The sequence below is a fragment of the Vicugna pacos genome, chromosome 17 (assembly GCF_048564905.1).
Source record: "Vicugna pacos chromosome 17, VicPac4, whole genome shotgun sequence".
In the NCBI taxonomy this organism is placed as follows: Eukaryota; Metazoa; Chordata; class Mammalia; order Artiodactyla; family Camelidae; genus Vicugna; species Vicugna pacos.
The window spans coordinates 9849528-9868494 of record NC_133003.1 but is presented as its reverse complement, the minus strand read 5'-3'; the positions used below and the strand labels follow the sequence as shown (position 1 = coordinate 9868494).

Sequence of the window (18967 nt, the reverse complement as noted above, 5' to 3'; positions counted from 1 at the left end):
GAGGCGGAAACCCTGTTCCCACAACTGCCCCCCCCATCTACTTATGATCTTGACGTTGTTTGTGGAGCAGTGGGGCGAGTTGAGAACTGAACTGGAAACAGCGAGTGTGTTGGAGCCACAGTTTTGAAGGCCCTCGGAGGCTGGCAGCGTCAGTGGGAGAAACAGCTTGATGAGGACGGGGCAGGTGGGAGAGTCCGCATCTGAAGGGGTGGGTGGCACCAACCTCCAAGGCCATCACGCACTGTTTGCCCAGTCCTTCCCGAGAAGCCAGAAATCTGAATTTTTATGAGGCATTGGATATTCACATGGTGTCCAGGAATTGTTAAAAATGTAAACACTGAGAGCCAGTTTAAATACGGCTGGGCTTGCCGCGCCGGGGCGCTGCTGGTGTCTGACTTTGCTGCTGGGAAGGGTGCCGTGTAGCAAGGGCTGCGGGGAGAGCGGGAAGGCTGGAGGTGGGCTTCTGGTGGGGAGCAGGAAGCGGCTGCTCTGTCCTCAGAGGCAGGAACTGGGGCTCCGGGCCGACCGGAGACGTCAGGGTCGGATGCCGGTTCAGACGGGAAGCCTGCCTGGGGAGACTCTGAGTGCGGCCCCTACCTGGAAGCCTTGCCTGGGTGAGGTGACTCTATTTGTCAGGGTTCCCGAGGGAAACAGCACAGCATCAACGGGAGATGGAAATGTATAGCGACTTATTACGAGATTGTGGAGGCCAGAAAGCCACAGGACCTGCGGTCTGCACCTGGAGCCCCAGGAAAGCCATCGGTGCAATTCAGTACCAGTCAGAGGGCCCGAGACCCCGGGGAGCCAACGGCGTGAGTCCCATCCCAGGACAGAAGATGGGATGAGGTGTGAGCTCAGCAGTGAGGCAGGAAGTAAAAGGGCACTTTCCTCCTTCCCACGCGTTTTGTTCTTTTCAGGCCCCCAGCAGATGGGAGGGGGCCCTCCCACCCCGGGGAGGGAGACCTGCTTTACTGCAGCCACCAGTTCGTCTGAGAACAGACACACGCACGCGTGGACTCCCTCAGAGTGTTTAATCTGGGGACCCCACGGCCAGGGAAGTAGACGCATTACATTAACCACCCCGGGACCCCTCAGGGGTCCCTGTGGGGGCGGGCCTAGTTTCTCTGACTGGTTTGCCTGGGAAGTTGTATGTTGATAAACAAAAGGATGATGACCAGAAAACAGTTTCCCCCCCGCGGTGGAATAAAAGCCAGCCTGTTTAGGAGGCTTGAGGTTATGTAAAGAGTAACCCTCCCCACCCCTCCCCACGCCCCAGCGTCAGGACTCTCACGTCCAGCGTATCCCTCCAGTCCAGCACAGCTCGCGGACCATTGTGATCCTTGCCTTTTTCCGACTGGTGCTGGATTGGTGTCATCTCCCGTGTGTGCTGATGTCGTGGTGACTGCGCCCTGTGTGTGCCCTTTGTGGGGCGCTCCCCTCCAGGCTCGGGGGCTGTCACTCACTGGTGGAGGCACATTCCTCCTATTCGGTCCTTGCTCTTTTCCCTCCCTGTCTGTTCATCCAGCTAACCCTCTTTTTCCTTCTGTCCTGCTGTGGTTTTAAAGGGCTCTTTTGGCCAGTGAATCTTTCCTTCATGTAAACCAACAAAGCCCCACCCCACCCCACTCCCGTCTTTTGTTATTTTGGTCATTTCGTGGGGTTTACTCCTGAAAAGCCAAGAAGTGAAGCTCACGTGGGCTGCCTGCCAAGAGCAGCCAGGCTGAGGAGGGTCGTGAGTCCCCCAGCCTGGCTTGGCGCTGAGACCTGGGGCGCGAGGCAGACACACAGGCTGGTGGCGGCCCCGGACAGATGGTCACGAGCCCTCCTCTGGGCGGTCCTAGCTCCTCCCCGAGCGGAGGTGGGGTTCCCTCGCTTCTCCCCTGCCTCGCCGAGGTCTCCGTGTGACAGTGTCCCCTCCTCTCTCCTACAGGGTGACGGCTGGGTCTACTTCAACCCCCTGTGGAAGGCGCACTGACCGGCGGTGGCGCAGCGCTTTCAGAAATAGCCCTGTTTTTGTAGGAATTAAAGTGGTACAGTATCGAGGCTCTGCTGGTCTTCACTGAGACCTCTTGCTCTCATCCAAGAAATGGTATCTGAGAGAGAAATGAGGTGCTGTGAAAAAGGCACCCCCAGACTCCCCTGTGGGATTTCACTTATTTATGCCAAGAGCCACTTGGGGCCGGTGTGCGCACACGCGCGCACTGTCCGTTGGGCGTTATACACGTGTAAATACGGCACCTACCCATCTCGAAGTGGGTCATCTTGGGCTCCTTTTTATCAGTGAGGTTGGAAGTTTTCTATTTTTCACTTTGCCAAAAATGTTTTGCACTCACAAAGGTGTTCTCCTTTGTTAACTCTCGTCAAAACAAAGGTGAGTTGGACCTGCCCCCGGTGTCCCTGGTAGAAGTGAAGGTGGCCGTCGCTGCCGTTGCCGGTGGGAGTGCCGCTGCCCTCCCGACGGTAACACCTGTCTGTCCATCCTCGGGGCGAGAAGCCTCCGCTTGCCGCTGGATGGGGCACCTCTGGGAGAACCTCGAGCCAGGCCTGCCTTGGAATTTTCCGCCCGTCTACCTGTCTCAGCGCCTCTCTGGCAGTTTCTCATATTCAAAGCATTCGTCATACATTTTTCAGAAGCTGCTTTCATGGCAGAAAACGAGTCATATGGCGACTTCACTACTTTTATGATGAAAAAGGGCTTTAGAAATTAAATACACGCATGCGTAACACACCTGCAGAACCACGGCCTCACTCTTGAGTTTAGTTTGGGGAAAGAGGAAAGAATTTCCTGTGGGTTTTTTTTTTTTTCAAATGTACCCCTCTTGTTGGCCCCAACTGCGAGAAAACCACTGTGATTAAAACGTACATACATAAAGCCTGCATAAGTGCCCCATGGTTTCAGTTGAATTTCAGTCCTCAGCCTTTACAAATGAGGTCAAGACATGACTAGAATATAAAGCAAGGGAAAAGTGAAGTATTTGATTTTTGCTCACTGCTTAATTTATTTTTTACTGTGCCACTCTAATGAGAATATTTATAAAATTCAGTAGCATGAATGCTTCTCTCTAGTAATACTGATTTTGTGCCTTTTGTCTGCTTTCTTAAGACCAACTGTTCACACTTTGTAGATATTAGACATATATTTCGATTAAACACTATACTTATCTGTGTGTGTGTTTTATTTTTAGGGATTCCAAAGTCCTGTTGGCATTGGTGGCTCTGAATGAACTCGAATTTTATTGGTTAGGTAATGTTAATTCAGTGTGAACAGCAATCATATTTTCATCAAAACAGTGTTTTAAACACATTAAATAACCTACCACAGAAACAGTATGGATATTTTCTGACAAGGTCATAAGAATATTTAGCTCATGTCCAGTGAAGGGTTTTGTTCTGAGAGAGGTGACTTACTGGGTCAAATCTTAACGTGGGCCTGTTCTGCGTCACAGTCTTAACAACATCTTTGAGAACAGTGTGTGGAACCGTTTTGTTTCTGAGAGAAAGCAGAATGGATGCTATTCTGAGAAGAAAGTCCTCAGTGAGGAGACTTGGTAAGTAATCACTGTGGTGTTTTTAGATTTTTCCAGTCTTACGCCAGAGGATAAACCATCTGGGGAGTTAAAAATGGAGAAGGGTCACTTTCTTTTGTTGGGGTTGGGCTGGGGGATTCATTTTGCCTTTTGAAAAACTGTGAAATACCACATAGAAAAGGTTTACATAAAACATTGCAGTTCTAAGAACAAACACCCATGTACCTACCCACTGCTTAAGAAACCTGAGTTTGTACCTTAAAAGCTACCTTTGTGCCCATACAAAATTGTATGTCCCCTCCTTGACCCCAGTGGTGACACTGTCCGGTCTTCTGGAGTCATTACCACCTTGGCTTTTTTGGGGGGCGGGGACCATACTGTGTATTTCTAAAGAGCATGCTTGGCTTTGCCCATTTTGGGCTGTGTACTAACGGCATAATAACATAGTTTATTTGAGATTTTGTTTATAGGTCAGTCCATGTTGCTGAGTTGCTCTATTTGCTCATTTTCTTACTCTCTTTGGCTGAGTTCACATTTCGTTTTATGGAGTAATTCTTCCATTATGGTAGAAGATACATGTATCAAAAAATTTTTTTAACCATTTAAAAGCGCACAGGTCAATGGCATTAACTGCTTTCACATCATTGTGTTGCCATAACAACTGTTCGTCTCCATAAAGTCTCCAGCTCTGTGCCCACTAGACAGTGACTCCCCCTCCACACCCTCCTCTGCGACCTTTAGCGCCCACATTCGGCTCTGTGTTTTTATGGATTTGACTAACTCTGAGCACCTCGTAAAAGTGGAATCATACTACACTTGTCCTTTTGTGTCTGGATTATTTCACTTCATGATGTGTTCAGACCGTCAGAATTTCCTTCCTTTTAAGGCTGAATAATACTCCATTATATGCAAGCACACCACGTTATGTTTACTCTCAATGAACATTTGGGTGGTGTCCATCTTTTGGGGACACACACACACACACAACTGCAAGTGGTGTATCATATGAAAAGTACGGTCGATTTTTTGAGGACCTGCCAAACTTTTCCACTGACCATGTAATTTTGCAATGCCACCAGCAAGGCCCAGGGGGTTGAATCTCCACATCCTTCTCAGCGCTTGTTACCTTTGTTTCTAATGACAATCATCCCAGTGGGTTTGAAGCGCTCTCCCATTGTGGCTGTAATGCGCACCTCCCGAATGGGGGCGATACTGAGTATCTTGTGTGTTTATGGGCCATTTGTGTGTCTTTATTCAGATCCTTGCTCCTTTCTCATTGGGTGGCTTTTATGTATTGAGCTGTAGGAGTTATTTACATCATCTAGATATTAATCCTTTATCAAATACGATTTGTAAGTATTTTCTCCCATTCTGTGAGTTACCTTTTCGCTCTCTTTATAGTGTCCTTTGATGTACAAAAGTACTTAATTTTGGTGTCCAGTTCTTTGTAATGCCTTGTGCTTTTGTTTTTATATGCAGTGACTTACTGCCAAATCTAATGTCAGGGAGATTTTCCCGTTTTCTTCTAAGAGTTTCATAGTTTTAGCTCTTTAGGTTTTTGATCTATTTAAGTCAACTTTTGTAAACGATGTCAGATAAGGATCCAGTATTGTTACCTTGCATATGGAAATCCTGTTTTCCTAAGACCACTTGTTGAAGATTCTTTTCCCCTGCTGAATGGCTACCTCGGCTCCCTTACCAAACATAACCCGACCACCTCCGCCAGGGCTTCTTGCTGGGCTCTGTTCTGCTCCGCTGCTCTGTGTCTGACTTTATGCCTGTACCAGTTGTGATCACCTTTGCAGTAAGGTTTTTACATCAGCAAGTGGGAGGCTCTGTCTGGTTGCTGTTTTGTCTCTCTGCTCCTCGTTTATTTCCTTCCTTCTCCTAGCTGTGGGCGTAGTTTTAAGGTTCAAAGGTTGATCTGAGAGCTTTACAAATGTAAGCATTCACAGCATCCATATATCTTGGTTTGTTTTTATTTTCAGTTGTCTCAAGATACATTCTAATTTCTCTTGTGCTTTCTTCTTTGACCCGTTGGTTAAGTCTCTAATTTCCACATGTTTATGAATTTGCCAGTTTTCCTCCCACTGTTGATTTCTACTTTAATTGAGCTGTGATTGGAAAAGATACCTGGTATGATTTCACTTTTAAAATCTATTGGCTTGTTTTGTGGGCCAACATTTGGTCTGTCCTGGAGGCTGCGTATCTGGTTTGGTGGCACGATCAGTGCACTTGGCCTCAGCGGTGTTCAGCCATCGGTCTTCTGTCTGATCCTGTCTGGCTGTTTTATCCACTACTGACACTGGGTACTGAAGTCTCCCACTGTTGTAGACCCACCGACCCTTCAGTTTTGTGCACGTGTGCGTCGTACACCTTAGAGCTCTGGTGTTCGGTGCTTGCGTAATAGTTACATATTCTCAGTGGGTTATCAGTATGTCATGTCCTTACGTCTTCTCAGTTTTTGGCTTCAAGTTCACTTTGACTGATACTAGCAGTAACTCTTTGGTTGCTGTTTGCATGAAACATTTCCCCCATCCTTTTACTTTGCATGTACGTGTGATCTTAGATCTGAAGTGAGTCTCTTGTAGAGGGCACATCCTTGGATCTTGCTTTTAAATCCATTCCATCAATTTATGTCTTTTGGTGGGGGAATTTAATCTATTTACATTTGAAGTAACTACTGATAAGGCCTGACTTTTGCCATTTTGTTCCTCATTTTCTGTATGTGTTACAGCTTTATTGTCCCTCATTTCCTCCATTGTTGTCTCCCTTTGTATTTAAATTTTTGTAGTGATGCATTTGACACCCTTCTCGTCTTTCCTCGATCTCCTTCCTTCATTTTTGGTTATTAGAGGGACTACATGTAACATCCTAAAGTTTATAAACAATCTATCTTACATGATACCAACTTCAGTCACATCCAAAAACTAATTCTCTGCAGCTTCACCGCTTTGTTACTGACGTCACAAATTACATTTTAATATATTGTGTATGCACCGAGAGAGGTTTATACTTATCTACTAAACCAAGCTATAAAATTATAATACTGATTTTCGTATTTCTCCATGTATTTATACTTTTATACCTTTGAGTTACTGTCTAAAGCCTTTCATTTCAATTTAAAGAATGACTTTCTTGTAGGGTGTGTAGTGGTAATGGACTCTCTCAGCTGCTGTTTATCTGGAAAGCTCTTAATTTCTCTTTGAAAAGCAGTGTTGAAGGTACAGAATTCTTGGTTTCCAGGTTTTACTTTAAGGCCATGAGGCAGTAGGAATTACACATTTAAAGTGCACTCATGGCCTTAAAATTTCTGAGAAATCCACTGACAGTTGTACTGAAGCTGGCTTTCATGTGAAAAGTCACCTTTGTTGCTTTCAAGATTGTCTTAAAGCTTTTGGTTTCAGCAGTGTGATGCTAACGTGTCTCCGGGGTCTGTGGGTTCCTTTGGGTGTAACACACTGGGCGTGTGTGGAGCTTCGAGGGTTGTAGAATCATGTCTCTCCTCAAATCTGGGAAGCTTTCTGCCATTAATTCTTCAAATCTCACTGCCCCTTTCTTCCTTTCTGCGATTCCCACAGTGTGTTGGTCCATTTAATGATGTCCTCAGAGCTCTTTTCCCATTTCTGCGGTTTTGGCTCCTGAGACCTAATAACTTCACCTGACTCATGTTCACAGTTCATCTTCCCTGTACGAGTGTTGTTAAGATCGCTCTACTCAACTTTCCCATTAATTTTTTTCAGCTCCAAAATTTGAGTTTTTTCTAAAGATAATTTCTATCATAGTTGAAATTCTGATTTTATTTGAGCATATTTAAGGCAGCTGGCTTACAGTCTTTGTCTAACACAGCTGATGCCGGTTTCTCAAGGACGACTTCTGCGGTTTTCTTCCCCTGGATGGGCCATGCTCTTCTGCCTCCTTGTACGCCTGGTGGTGATATTCTGTTGAAAACTGGGCATTTGAAAAAAATCACCCTCTCCCCCAGCATTTTCTAACTGCTGCACCCCGGGGAAGACCCTCACTGACCTGCAGGATGTCCGAGGCTTAAGTTCCTCTTTTCCAGGCCTTTGTCTTGCCTGGGGGCTGTGCGCCGTTTCTGAGCCCCCTCCCATACATAACTGTTTTCACATGTAAATTTTGCAGAGCATTTCCCCCGGCTTCTCAGGCCCTTAGGTATTAGCTTGTTCCTCTTCTCATAGCTTCCTGCACAGGCACCTCCAGGTCTGTAGTCTACCTGCAGCTTTTACGAGCAGTGGCTCCTCATTCTGCAGCCTTCCCCAGCCTGAGATCTGAGCTATCAGCCACTTTTCCCTGAGACTCACAAATGAGGCAAAAGGGCCATTTTCCCCTCGGGCAGCCCCAGGCACAACAGAGCGGGGCAAGTGAGTTCTGCTCTGTTCCTTCCCTTCGAGGGAGGCCCCTGGGGGCTGGGCCGCTGCCTTCTCCCAACCCTGGCACACTGGAGAGGCGGGGCAGAGGGGAATAGAACACCGTGAGGTTTCCCACCACTTCTAACGTGAACTTCTGATTGAGCAGTGCATGGTTCAGCTGCTGTAGACGGCTGACGTTTCCCAGAGCCCCTATCAAGTTACAGTAGCCAGTCTCTCATTTGTTGCTTTTTAAAAATGTTTCTGTGAAGGAATGAGGGTCTGGAGCTTCCTAGTCGGCACCCTCGCCTTCGTGTCATAACGCAAGCACAGCACAGAAATCAAGTGTACAGCGCCAGGAATTATTTTAAACCATCAAACAGACACAAGTAACCAGAATTCAACTTGAGAAACAGACTCCATCACTTCAGAACCTTCTCACGTAACCTGTTCCTGCTCAAATCCCCCATTCTCCCAGCCCCATGAAGTTACCCACATCCTGGTTTGCTTTATGGCTGCAATGCTGTGTATACTCCCCTGAGCTATAGTCTGCCTGTTTCTGAACTGTACGTAAATGGAGTCATGTTATAGCCTCTGGTCTGGCTTTTTAACTCAAATTCCTTAGAGACGCAGTTCATGCTTTTCCCTTCAGGGCTGTCCTAGTGTACAGTCACACAGCCATCAGGACAGACCAAGAGCGGGGACACGGGGTCTGTACCTTCAGCTGCATCAGCTGGTGTTGAGCAATTTTCAGTCCCACCAGCAACGTACGAGTTTGTTTTTGCACATCCTCTCATTTGCACATTCTCACCTGCACATTTTCGCTAACCTGGTGGGTCTGTTCCTTTTCATAGATTTGCCATTTGGATTTTTTCTTCTGTTAAGGGCTAATCAAAGTCATCTGTTTTTTACCTAAGAGTTCTTTACAGATTCTGGATATTAATCCTCTGTCAGTTGCAGGCTTGGTGACAATCCCTCCTCACATGCCCCGCGCCTGTGGTCCAGGGTGCACGGTAAAAGGGCACTGAACAAAGGTGGATAACGCACATTTACCTGTAGCTTCTCAGTAAGTCCTGACATCAGGTTATCAGACAGGACACACGTAGCTCAGTGAAACAGAATTCTGGGCAGTTTGTTTTCTACAAAAGCCAATGAAATGGGAGAAATAATAGTCACTTCAACAAAGGGTGTTGGCACAACTGAATAGGACACCTCAAGCCATTTACAAAAATTAACAGATTACAGACCTAACAAGTGAAAGCTGTTATCCTGCGCAGACCAAAGACACAACGTGGGCGGTCTGCTCAGGGACAGGCCTCCTCTCCACAGTCCTCGGGGAAGGGAGGGGCCAAGTGTGACGAGCGCCTCCTTCTACAGTGTCTGTCAGTGTAGTTTTTCATAAACAGGGCAATAAAAACATTAAAAATATGTATGAGAGTACGTATTAAAAACATTAAAGTGTTTCCTTCAGCAGGATACAGGCCCGAGCTCTGACTCCTTCCCGTTCATCTCATTTTGTCAGACCAGATGCTGTTGCGTCCCTGGCCTGTCCGAGCTGCTCAGACAGCGCGCTGCGCCCGCGCTGCTGTCACAGGCAGCCAGGCTGCCGTTTAAGGTTTCCATTCAATCTCATTAGCTCCAGCTTTCACTGAAGCCCAAGTCAACAAACGCAGACACTAGGTACTCTAATCCAGATGCCTCCAGGATCTTTTTAAGAGAAAAAACAACTCTCCAAGAATGTCCCATTTTCTCTAAGTGACTAAAATATTGAGAGATTGTGACGGTCTCTGGGAGGCACAAAACTTGGATTGCCGACGTCTAGCTATTACACAGCAAGACAGAGTGAAGACATAGACATAAATGCTATGTGTTTAGGATCCAAAGGACCACCGAGAATTCTGTTTCTAACATTCAGCACTCTACTTGTGATAGCAGTGGGCCAGAGGCCTGGCTAAGGGCAAGTCAAGAAGCTGGACAACAAACAACACTTGTCACAGAATCAAGACAGTCTTCAGCACCAGAATCCAGGACAGGACGGACACCCTGAGAGAAGCGTGGCACTGGAGGCCACGGGAGGTGGCAGAGGCTGCGCGGCAATTTCCGTGTCTGTGGAACCAGGAGGACAAATGTCAGAACTGAAGTCCGCACGGCCGAGGTCCCCGCAGGGTGTCAGCCTGGAAATAATGAACCAGCCCTCACAGGGAGGGCAGGCTGGCTCTGGGTACCACACCTCATCCCTGAAATTGGATTAATGTGACTCTGGCTTGCCAGTGTCACTGGATGCCTAGCTGAAACAAAATCCTCTACAGAAGAAAGTACCCTAGGCCAAAACTTGGACAGTTTCGCATTATGCGCCCAGAACACAGAACCCCCTGCCCCGCACATGAGGGGGTAAGACTGCACGTACCCAGCAGCAGGACGCATGACGCACACACAAACCAGAAACGAGCGCCAGTCCGTGCAGTAATCAGGTGCAGTTTAAAATGACTATGCTCAGTACTCTAAATAAAAGAACCAGTGGGTCAGCTGTAACCACAAAAAGAAAAGATTTGTGGTAAGAGAAATTTCAGAATTGAAAAACAGTAAGAACTCAATGGGTAAGTTCAATACTAGATTAGCCAGAACTGGTAAGAACTAAGTGAGTCAGGAGAAAACACAGAATGGGGAGGCGAGCGCGCGCGCCAACAAAGGCGGCTTAGTTCTGTTTATTTGGAGTCTCAGACGGAGAGCAGCGAAAAGAATGGGGCAGAGGCGGTATTCAGAGAGATGACTGGAAACTTAAAAACTCATGAACGCCAACAAGCTCAAAGTTAAAAGTCCAACAAATTCCAAGTAGGATAGATTCAGAAGATGAAAAGAAACATCATGCAGACATCCTAAGCAAGCTGATATTAACTGTTACCAATCAGAAACAGGCTTCAACAAGAAGCCCTGCGGAAAATATTCTATTTACAAAAAATCAAAGGTTCAATTTACCGATAAAGGTTCCAAATGTATATCCACCCAATAATCTGTGTTCAAACAAATTCTAAAGAAAGTTAATAGTTCACAGAGAACAGGCAAGCCTGTAACAGTGCACCATTTCAATACATCCTTCTCAGCAAATCACAAGCTTCAGGAAGATTTTTACACACACACCGTGTGTGTTGGACCACAGAGCAAATTTCAAACATCTTGGAAGGATTAAAATTAGAGTATGTGATGACAATGCAATTAAGGTAGAAACTGACGATAAAAGGGTAACTAGCAAACCAGTATATTTGAAAATCAAGAAAGGGACATCTAAATAACCCACAGTTCAAAGAAGGAAGTACAACAGAAATTAAAATATGCATTAAACTCAAGGACACTTTGCATCACAACTTTTGAGAATGAGAGATTGTCGGGGGGGTGTAAATTTATGAACTTAAAGTTACATATTAGGAGAAGAAATCAATGCACTAAAGTGAAAAGAACACAAAAATAAATTAACAAAAGTTAATGAAATAAATACATAGTGCAGAAAATGTCAATAAAGCCATAAGCAAAAACTGAAGGAAAGTGAGACACAAGGTAATAGGGGGAGAGGGGAGATGAAAGGGGACGCAATAAAAAAGAAAGCCAAACTGAGGAAGGAAGGGCGGTCACTGCAGAATCCACAGACAACCATTAAATGACATTAGCAACAATTTTATATTAATCTATTTGAAAATTTAGATAAAATGGAAAAATTACTGGAAAAATGCACTTACCCAATGAGTTTTAACAGTTTGCTAAGTACAATTTCAACATTCAAAAGCAAACATTTTATATACTGACAACTGAAAAAAGTTCTAAGACAGTATTTATCAAAAATAAATATACCCTGAAATAAAACTTCTGAAAATGTGCAAGAGCTATTTAAAAACTGTAATATATTTTGACAAAGGAGGCAAGAACATACAACGGAGAAAAGTCTTTTCAGCAAGTGGTGTTGGGAAAACTGGACAGCTGCGTGTAAATCAACGAAGTCAGAACACTCCCTCACTCCATACATCAAAATGGCTTAAAAACAATATGAGACACTATAAACCTCCTAGAAGGAAACAGGCAAAACATTCTGACATAAATCTTAGTCATGTTCTCCTAGGGCAGTCTACCCAGGCAGTGGAAATACAAGCAAAAATAAATAGGGCCTAATTAAACTTGTATTAGCTTTTGCACAGCAAAGGAAACCATAAGCAAAACAAAACAGCTTATATAGAATGGGAGAAATGATTTGCAAATGAATGAGACCAACAAAGGCTTAATTTCCAGATATATAAACAGCTCATACAACTTAATAACAAAAAAAACCCCAATCCAGAAATGGGCAGAAGACCTAAACAAGCAATTCTTCAATGAAGACATACAAATAGCCAATAAGCACATGAAAGAAAACGCTCAATATTGCGAAGTATCAGAGAAATGCAGATCAAAAATACAATGAGTTATTGTCAGCATGGCCATCATTCAAAAGTCCACAAATGATAAATGCTGGAGAGGGCATGGAGAAAAGGGAACCCCCCCAACACTGCTGGTGCGAATGTAGTTTAGTGCAGCCGTTATGGAAAACAGTATGGAGATTCCTCAAAAACTAAAAATAGACTTACTTTATGATCCAGCAACCCCACTCCTGGGCATATATCTGGAGGGAGCTCTAATTTGAGAAGACACATGCACCCCAATGTTCAAAGCAGCACTGTTTACAATAGCCAAGACATGGAAGCAACCTAAATGTCCATTGACAGATGACTGGATAAAGAAGCTGTGGTATATTTATACAATGGAATACTACTCAGCGATAAAAAGAATAAAATAATGCCACTTGCAGCAACATGGATGGACTTGGAAATCCTTGTCATTCTAAGTGAAGTAAACCAGAAAGAGAAAGAAAAATACTATATGATATCACTCATATGTGGAATCTAAAAAAAAAAAAAGGATGACACTAAAAAACTCATCTACAAACAGACTCACATAGAAAATAATATGGTTACTGGTGGGAAAGGGGGTGGGAAGGGATAAACTAGGAGTTCAAGACTTGCAAATATTAACTAGTATATATAAAATAAACAACAGATTTCTTTATAGCACAGGGAGCTATATTCAGTATCCTGTAACTGATAATGAAAAAGAATATGAACATATATATGTATATGCATGACTGAAATGTGATGCTGTACACCAGAAACTGACACACTGTACACTGACTGTACTTCAATTAAGAATAAAAGTATAATACAGAAATTAAAGATGACCCAGACCTACATAAATCAAGGATATGCCACATTCATAGAAGACTCAACTGTTTTCCCTAAATTAAGTTGTAGTTTCAGTGCCCAATCAAAAGCCCAACAAACTTTTTCTTTTTCTTTTTGGTGTTACTTAATGACCTGGTTCTAAAATTTACATGAAGCAGCAAAGGGCCAGAAACAGCCAGTGGTGTTTAAGAAGGCGGGGATGGGGGACTTACATTACCATCTCTCAGTCAGTACACAGAGGTAAGAACTCAGTGGAATACAGCGTACAGTCCAGGAGATTCGTATGTGGACTTACTGCCAAAGGAGCCCCGCAGAGCCGTAGGAGAGGCATGGTCTTTTCAATAAATGGTGCACAATTAGATACACATATGAAAAACACCAACCCAGAAATCTAACCAACCTAGAAACAAAAACCAGCAAGTCACACTGTACTCAACAAATGAATTCCAGGCGGACTGCAAAGCTAAGTATAAAAGATAAAACAATAAATTTCCTGGAAAAGAACGCAAGAGACTCTCTTTCCACCTCAGGTTAAGCAGGGCACAGAAAGCTGCAGGCACACACGAGACTGAAAAGTAACTGCACTAAGTAATGAATTCCTAGGCAGCTCGCAGCACAAATGGTAAAGAGACTGTACACAGGATGCACGAAGAACTTCTAATACAACAGCAACAAATCAACACAAAACCTGAAACTGTATAAAAAGGGGATTTCCAAATGACCCGCCTCAGGAGTAACCTGGAAATGGCGAAGTAAACACAAGGAGAAACCATTACTCCCACCAGAAGGCACAAGTAAAAAGCATTAAAAAGGGCCAATTAGGATGTGGGAGCAGCAAGAACCCAGTAACTCTCCTTTATTAGGGAATACCCACAAAAATGTGCACATGTTACAGGCTCCAAGAGAGCTGTAAGACTATTCCTATACCTTATTTATTTGTAACATCCTTGTAATATCCATCCCCCCACACGGGGGAATACTACACATCAATGAAAATAAACTTACAGCTGCACACAACATTTTGAATCTCATAAAAACGGAGCAAAAGCTTCTAGATAAAAAAATATACTGATTCCATTTATACTGTTCAAATAATAGCTGCAATTAAACGGTATGTTTAGAGAAACAGTAATTATGTGAAAGCTAGGAGACCGATCAGCTTGGGGAGGGGCGCGTGGGCCAGGCCAGGGACCGGGTGGGGGCGTGAGGAAGCTTCTGGAGCACCGGCAGCGCCGCACACCACACGGGCCGCCTGCCTCGTGCTACCTTGCTGAGCTGCACAGCCGTGGGCCGCGGGCACCGCCACAAGGCTCGGCGCGGCCACTTCGGACAGGCGACTCCGCCCACCTGAGCCGAGGACCACGGGACCCGACGGGACCCACGGCGACAAGCAGCCGCTCCGCAGACGACGACGTCAAAGTGCGCACCACCACTGAGCGGTACTTTCAAAAACGGTTACGGTGGTACATTTTGTCATGTATTTTACCACAATTTAGAAATAAGGGGCAGCAGCTCCCGCTCTCCTGGTCCTATGACCCCCGCCCCCGCCAGCCACGGAAACCACCCCCGCGCAGGGCGCCTTTAGGTGCCCAGGCCTCTGGCCGCGGCCTAGGGCCTGAATGAAGCAGAGGCCGACAGGCGCCAAGTCAAGTCGGTAACAACGCACGCCTGAAAAACGAACTTACCTTTGGCCTCGCTGCCTCACCGCCTTATTTATGCCACAAAGCACTCACCTTGTTCACTCCTAAGACGCGGAACAAAAACAAAAGCTGCTTTATTGTCTACAACTTCACTTTTCTAAAACCAGAAGTGCGGTTACACTGAAGTCTTTACTGAAGCAACCCCCTGAACCGAGGTGGTGCTCCCTGAACCTGAAAAAGGTCAGAGGTCATTCCTGCTCCCCGCGAGAAAACGACACAAGCCCTGGCTGATTAAATGCCAGAACTCTGCGGGCAGGGCTTCTGTTAGCGGCCTAGCCCCAGCTCCCTGGAGAGGAAATTCCTCTTCTGTTACGTGTCTCCCCCTCACTCACCCATAAAAAGTCAAAATGCGGTTTTCACTCCGGGATGGAAAGGGAGAACAGAAGAGCAGGACAAGCCGGCCCGGCCCGTGTCTGCTGGCCTGTAAAACCTCCGTGAAAGCCAACAGGGAAGACGCGCGTGTTCAGTGCTCTGTAACGTCTCCCAAAAATAAAAGATTAGTAAAAGACAACAATTAACACAAAAGTTGAATTAACTTTATTTCCCCTACAGTCAACAACTTCTCTGCATTGAATTTTAAAGCAACAAAGTAAAATAAAATCCCCCAAATGACAAGGTATCAGAAATTCAGATTCAGTTACACCTTATTTGTGAAAATGTTTAACCATTTTATTGGTCTGTAAAAGAACCATCATCTGGGTCAAAAATGAATTCTATAAATCAATATTCTACACTTTGGAAAAGAAAATCAGCAGTAACATTCTCAGTGAATATTGTAAATTACACTTTTCCTCAAAAAAGGTACATACTATTCTGCACTTTCCCACCGAAAGCAGTGGTGTAAGTTATGCTTGTTTATATAAAAAAAAGTTATATCCTGTGGCGGGAAAACCCCTTTCTCTTTCACTAAACAGGAGAAAATTTTCAAGTCTATATAAAGTTGCCTATAAGCTGGAAAGTGAACATGTTCAATCTCCATTTACATTTTAGTGCATTTTTTTGACAACTGTCACATTTTTAATAAAAGTAAGAAAATGCATATAGCATTAAAGAGTGTTTCATCAAATGCTTAAGGGATTCACAAAATGTGGAACAGAGGCCAAAATCGCTGTCATGGATGAAAACTTATAAAAATGGCAGAAATCCGGGCAAAGTTTACAAATCCTTCGTCAGGAGGAGTCACACAAAATGAACTCCGGACACCTGTCCGCTCTAAGGGTTTCCTCCTCCTGCGTGTAAGCACGGTGCTGACCTCCGCACTAAGCCAGCCAGCCCCGACCTGTGAGCAACGTTCTGTGCAGCTGCATGGTTCCCAAAGGATATGAATTTAGCCCTTGAATGAACAACGTATGAGATCCGCTCTGTAAGTACCTGGTCAAACAATGCTAACAGCAGCAATAATGTTTCAACATAAAACAACAACAACAAACCTATCTGAATCAGTCAGTGAGAGGCCCATCTCTGCAACAGCAGCTTCTTCCTCTCAGAGCAAACAGTGAGCAACAGAAAACGTACATTTGATGAAACAGTCTTCGTGCTGGAGAAACATGAAAATAAATACAGTTCAAGAAGTGTCACTGTTTTTCTAATACCTCTTTCTCAGACCTGTTCTAGTTTACTAGTTCAAGGAGCTTGCATCGCATCTTGCCATTTGTACTTTGCATATTGCTACCTGGGTAATTCAAATGAAATGCAGGCCTTGTAAAAGAATGAAAACATTGTGCATGTGCCAGGGACCAAATTAGAGGGTTCTTTGGTGCAATTAGTCCAAATTCTCAGATTTGAAGGATAATATGTACCAATAAAAAAAAATCTGCTGTTGGACATTCACAGCAGTGCTCTGTCTTGCTTCACATTACAAATCGAAAACAGCTGTTCTCAATAAGCCAATTTTATTTTTTTAAATCAGGCATTGCCAGAAAGTTTTGTACATAAGCCTGGACCAGTGATGGTTCTGTACCACTGCTGCTGTGAAACACGACATGAGCTAAAGGCAAAGACCGGCTCCCACAAGGACAACTGCTTCAGGTTCGGGACCAGAACAGTGTGTTTAAACAGTCTTCTTAGATATTTTCTTGCCTTTCTTAAAAACTAGTTTATTTTTAATGTAGCCACGCTTCCTTTTCGCAGTCTAGAAAGAAAACAGAACACAGTGTTAGTGCAGGTTTCTTAAGGATTAAAAGTATGGATACACACATGGTTTTACTGCACAGTGAAGACGGTCTTCATAACCCCTGAGGCTCCCCCTACGGCTGGACCCGGGCAGCCCGTGCCGCCACGGACCGCTCCGCGCTGCCTGCCCTCAGCTTCCAGGTGAAGGGTGCACCAGATCGCTCCCCCAGTGCATGTCACATACCCCTCACCGCCAGGCGGAGGAGCCCCCATCTCCCCCCAACCACTAAATGCTTAACTATAACAATTACTCCCATTCCCAAGCACGGCAATATGTAACTAGACTAATGGTTCAGAAAATGATCACGGTGCTCCCAGGTCAGCCCCCCAGAATTAGCTGTGTCAGAAATACAAGGTAACTTAGTAATTTATGGAGCCCCAATTTTCTCATCTGTACAAACGGCGGATGATTACAACTATCTATAGAAATGAAGAGAGAAAATTACTTGGCACATTCTCCAATTCAAGCAGAAAAACGAGCACTTAAATATTAAATACAGAGCAAAAACCAAACACCAAGAAAAATCCTGAAACATTCCTTGAGCTTCATACATCTTTAAAAAGACATTTTTCTTAACGTTTCAGGATCCCACTAAAACCCTGTCTACTGATGTTTTGTGATATAAGAAACAAAGTACTACCATTGTGTCAGCAGCGATTACTGCAGAAATGTTTGCTACTTTAGAATCTTACAAGGTAAGTCATAAAGGCACACGTGTCTAATAATCTGATATATTCGCAGATACTGAAAAAAGCAAAACTGGGGGTAAACAAATCAACTAATGCACCTTCGAGCACTGGGTTAGCAGAGGCGGGAGACCCGAGGCTGACCCCTCAATTCAATTCTCACATTTAAATGTAACTCTCGAGGAGGTTTCTTTTTTTCTAATAGGGACAAAGATACAAGGCAAAATGCAATCCTTCTTAAGGTTACAAAAATTCTCTACCACTAACTTGTCCACAATATATGTTGCTTTAATTATTAACTTATTTTATGAGGGCAAAAAGTAAAAAATTTCAGAGGTCACAATTTGTAAAAATTCCAACCAGGTCAGGAGTTGGTTGGCTTATCATCATTACCTACAGACTTCTCACTTGAAACCTGTCCTGGGCGGCCCTGTGAAGCGCCCAGGGCGCAAGGCGGCCCTCGGGCGTTCCTCTCTGGGAGCAGCGACCCCTGGCCACCAGGCCCAGAGCCGCGGCCACACTGGCATCTCAGGGCGGGGAAGCTCCCGGGACGACAGCTGTACTCACGCACTCCCTCCACCCCAAACAGTCAAATCCAGGCAGGGGGTAAGAAAGCAAACCAAATAAAAAGCATTCTTGCTAGCGCAGAACGGAGGCTTTCAACACAGAAACCAGAAATTCAAGATCCACGTGGCTGGCTGCTAGGATCTGTGTTGGGGCACCTAAGACAGACTGATTTTTATTTATCCATTCACTTATTCATTTGGGGCAGATGATGGGAAGGCAAAAGAAGTCAGATTAAGAAAACTCACTATCATCAGTTAGCAAGTTCAATGGCCTTGTTTTTCAAAAAACAGGAAAATCTGAACTGGTTTTAGGAGTGACTGCCTTGATTTGCTCATCGGCACTGACATGACACCAGTTCTCCCTACCACTCGCCCATGAGAACCCAGGTCACGTGATCTGCCGTTTTACGGAGACTGGTCAGCGAGCTGACGTAGCAAAGATAGTGTCAGCCCCATGGGGCATGTTTAAATACAGCAGTAGAGATACGGTCATCTATTTCTGGCACAGAAAGTATTCATTTCAAGTTTCTACCTACGTATCATATGTTACTATTCAGCACTTTTAGAGTACAAATTGAAATAAATTCTGAATATATTTGAAGTATATTTTAAGCGATACAAAGGAATAAGACAATTCCTTCAATGACTGAACTCAGCCAAGTAATGTAAACCTAAGCACCTTCAAGA

At 44.6% G+C, this 18967-nt stretch overlaps 2 protein-coding genes across 11 annotated transcripts in view; one reads left to right on the top strand and one right to left on the bottom strand.

Annotated features, from left to right (window-relative positions):
* The window catches only part of OSBPL10 (oxysterol binding protein like 10), a 268111-nt gene extending 264948 nt beyond the window's left edge, over positions 1-3163 (top strand). For 8 of the 9 annotated variants that reach the window (XM_072940921.1, XM_072940918.1, XM_072940925.1 and 5 more), the window contains one exon: positions 1931-2043. In XM_072940921.1, coding sequence (XP_072797022.1) covers positions 1931-1975 — 45 coding nt within the window. In that variant the 3' untranslated portion in view covers positions 1976-2043. Of the gene's footprint in view, positions 1-1930; positions 2044-2371 lie in introns of those variants that run through there. The other variant, XR_012060505.1, reaches the window with a different exon arrangement.
* A 12206-nt stretch (positions 3164-15369) lies between these two features.
* Positions 15370-18967, bottom strand: part of STT3B (STT3 oligosaccharyltransferase complex catalytic subunit B) — an 82375-nt gene continuing 78777 nt past the window's right edge. For both annotated transcript variants that reach the window (XM_072940915.1, XM_072940916.1), the window contains exon 16: positions 15370-16986. In XM_072940915.1, the coding sequence (XP_072797016.1) occupies positions 16906-16986 (81 nt within the window). In that variant the 3' untranslated portion in view covers positions 15370-16905. The remainder of the gene's footprint in view (positions 16987-18967) is intronic.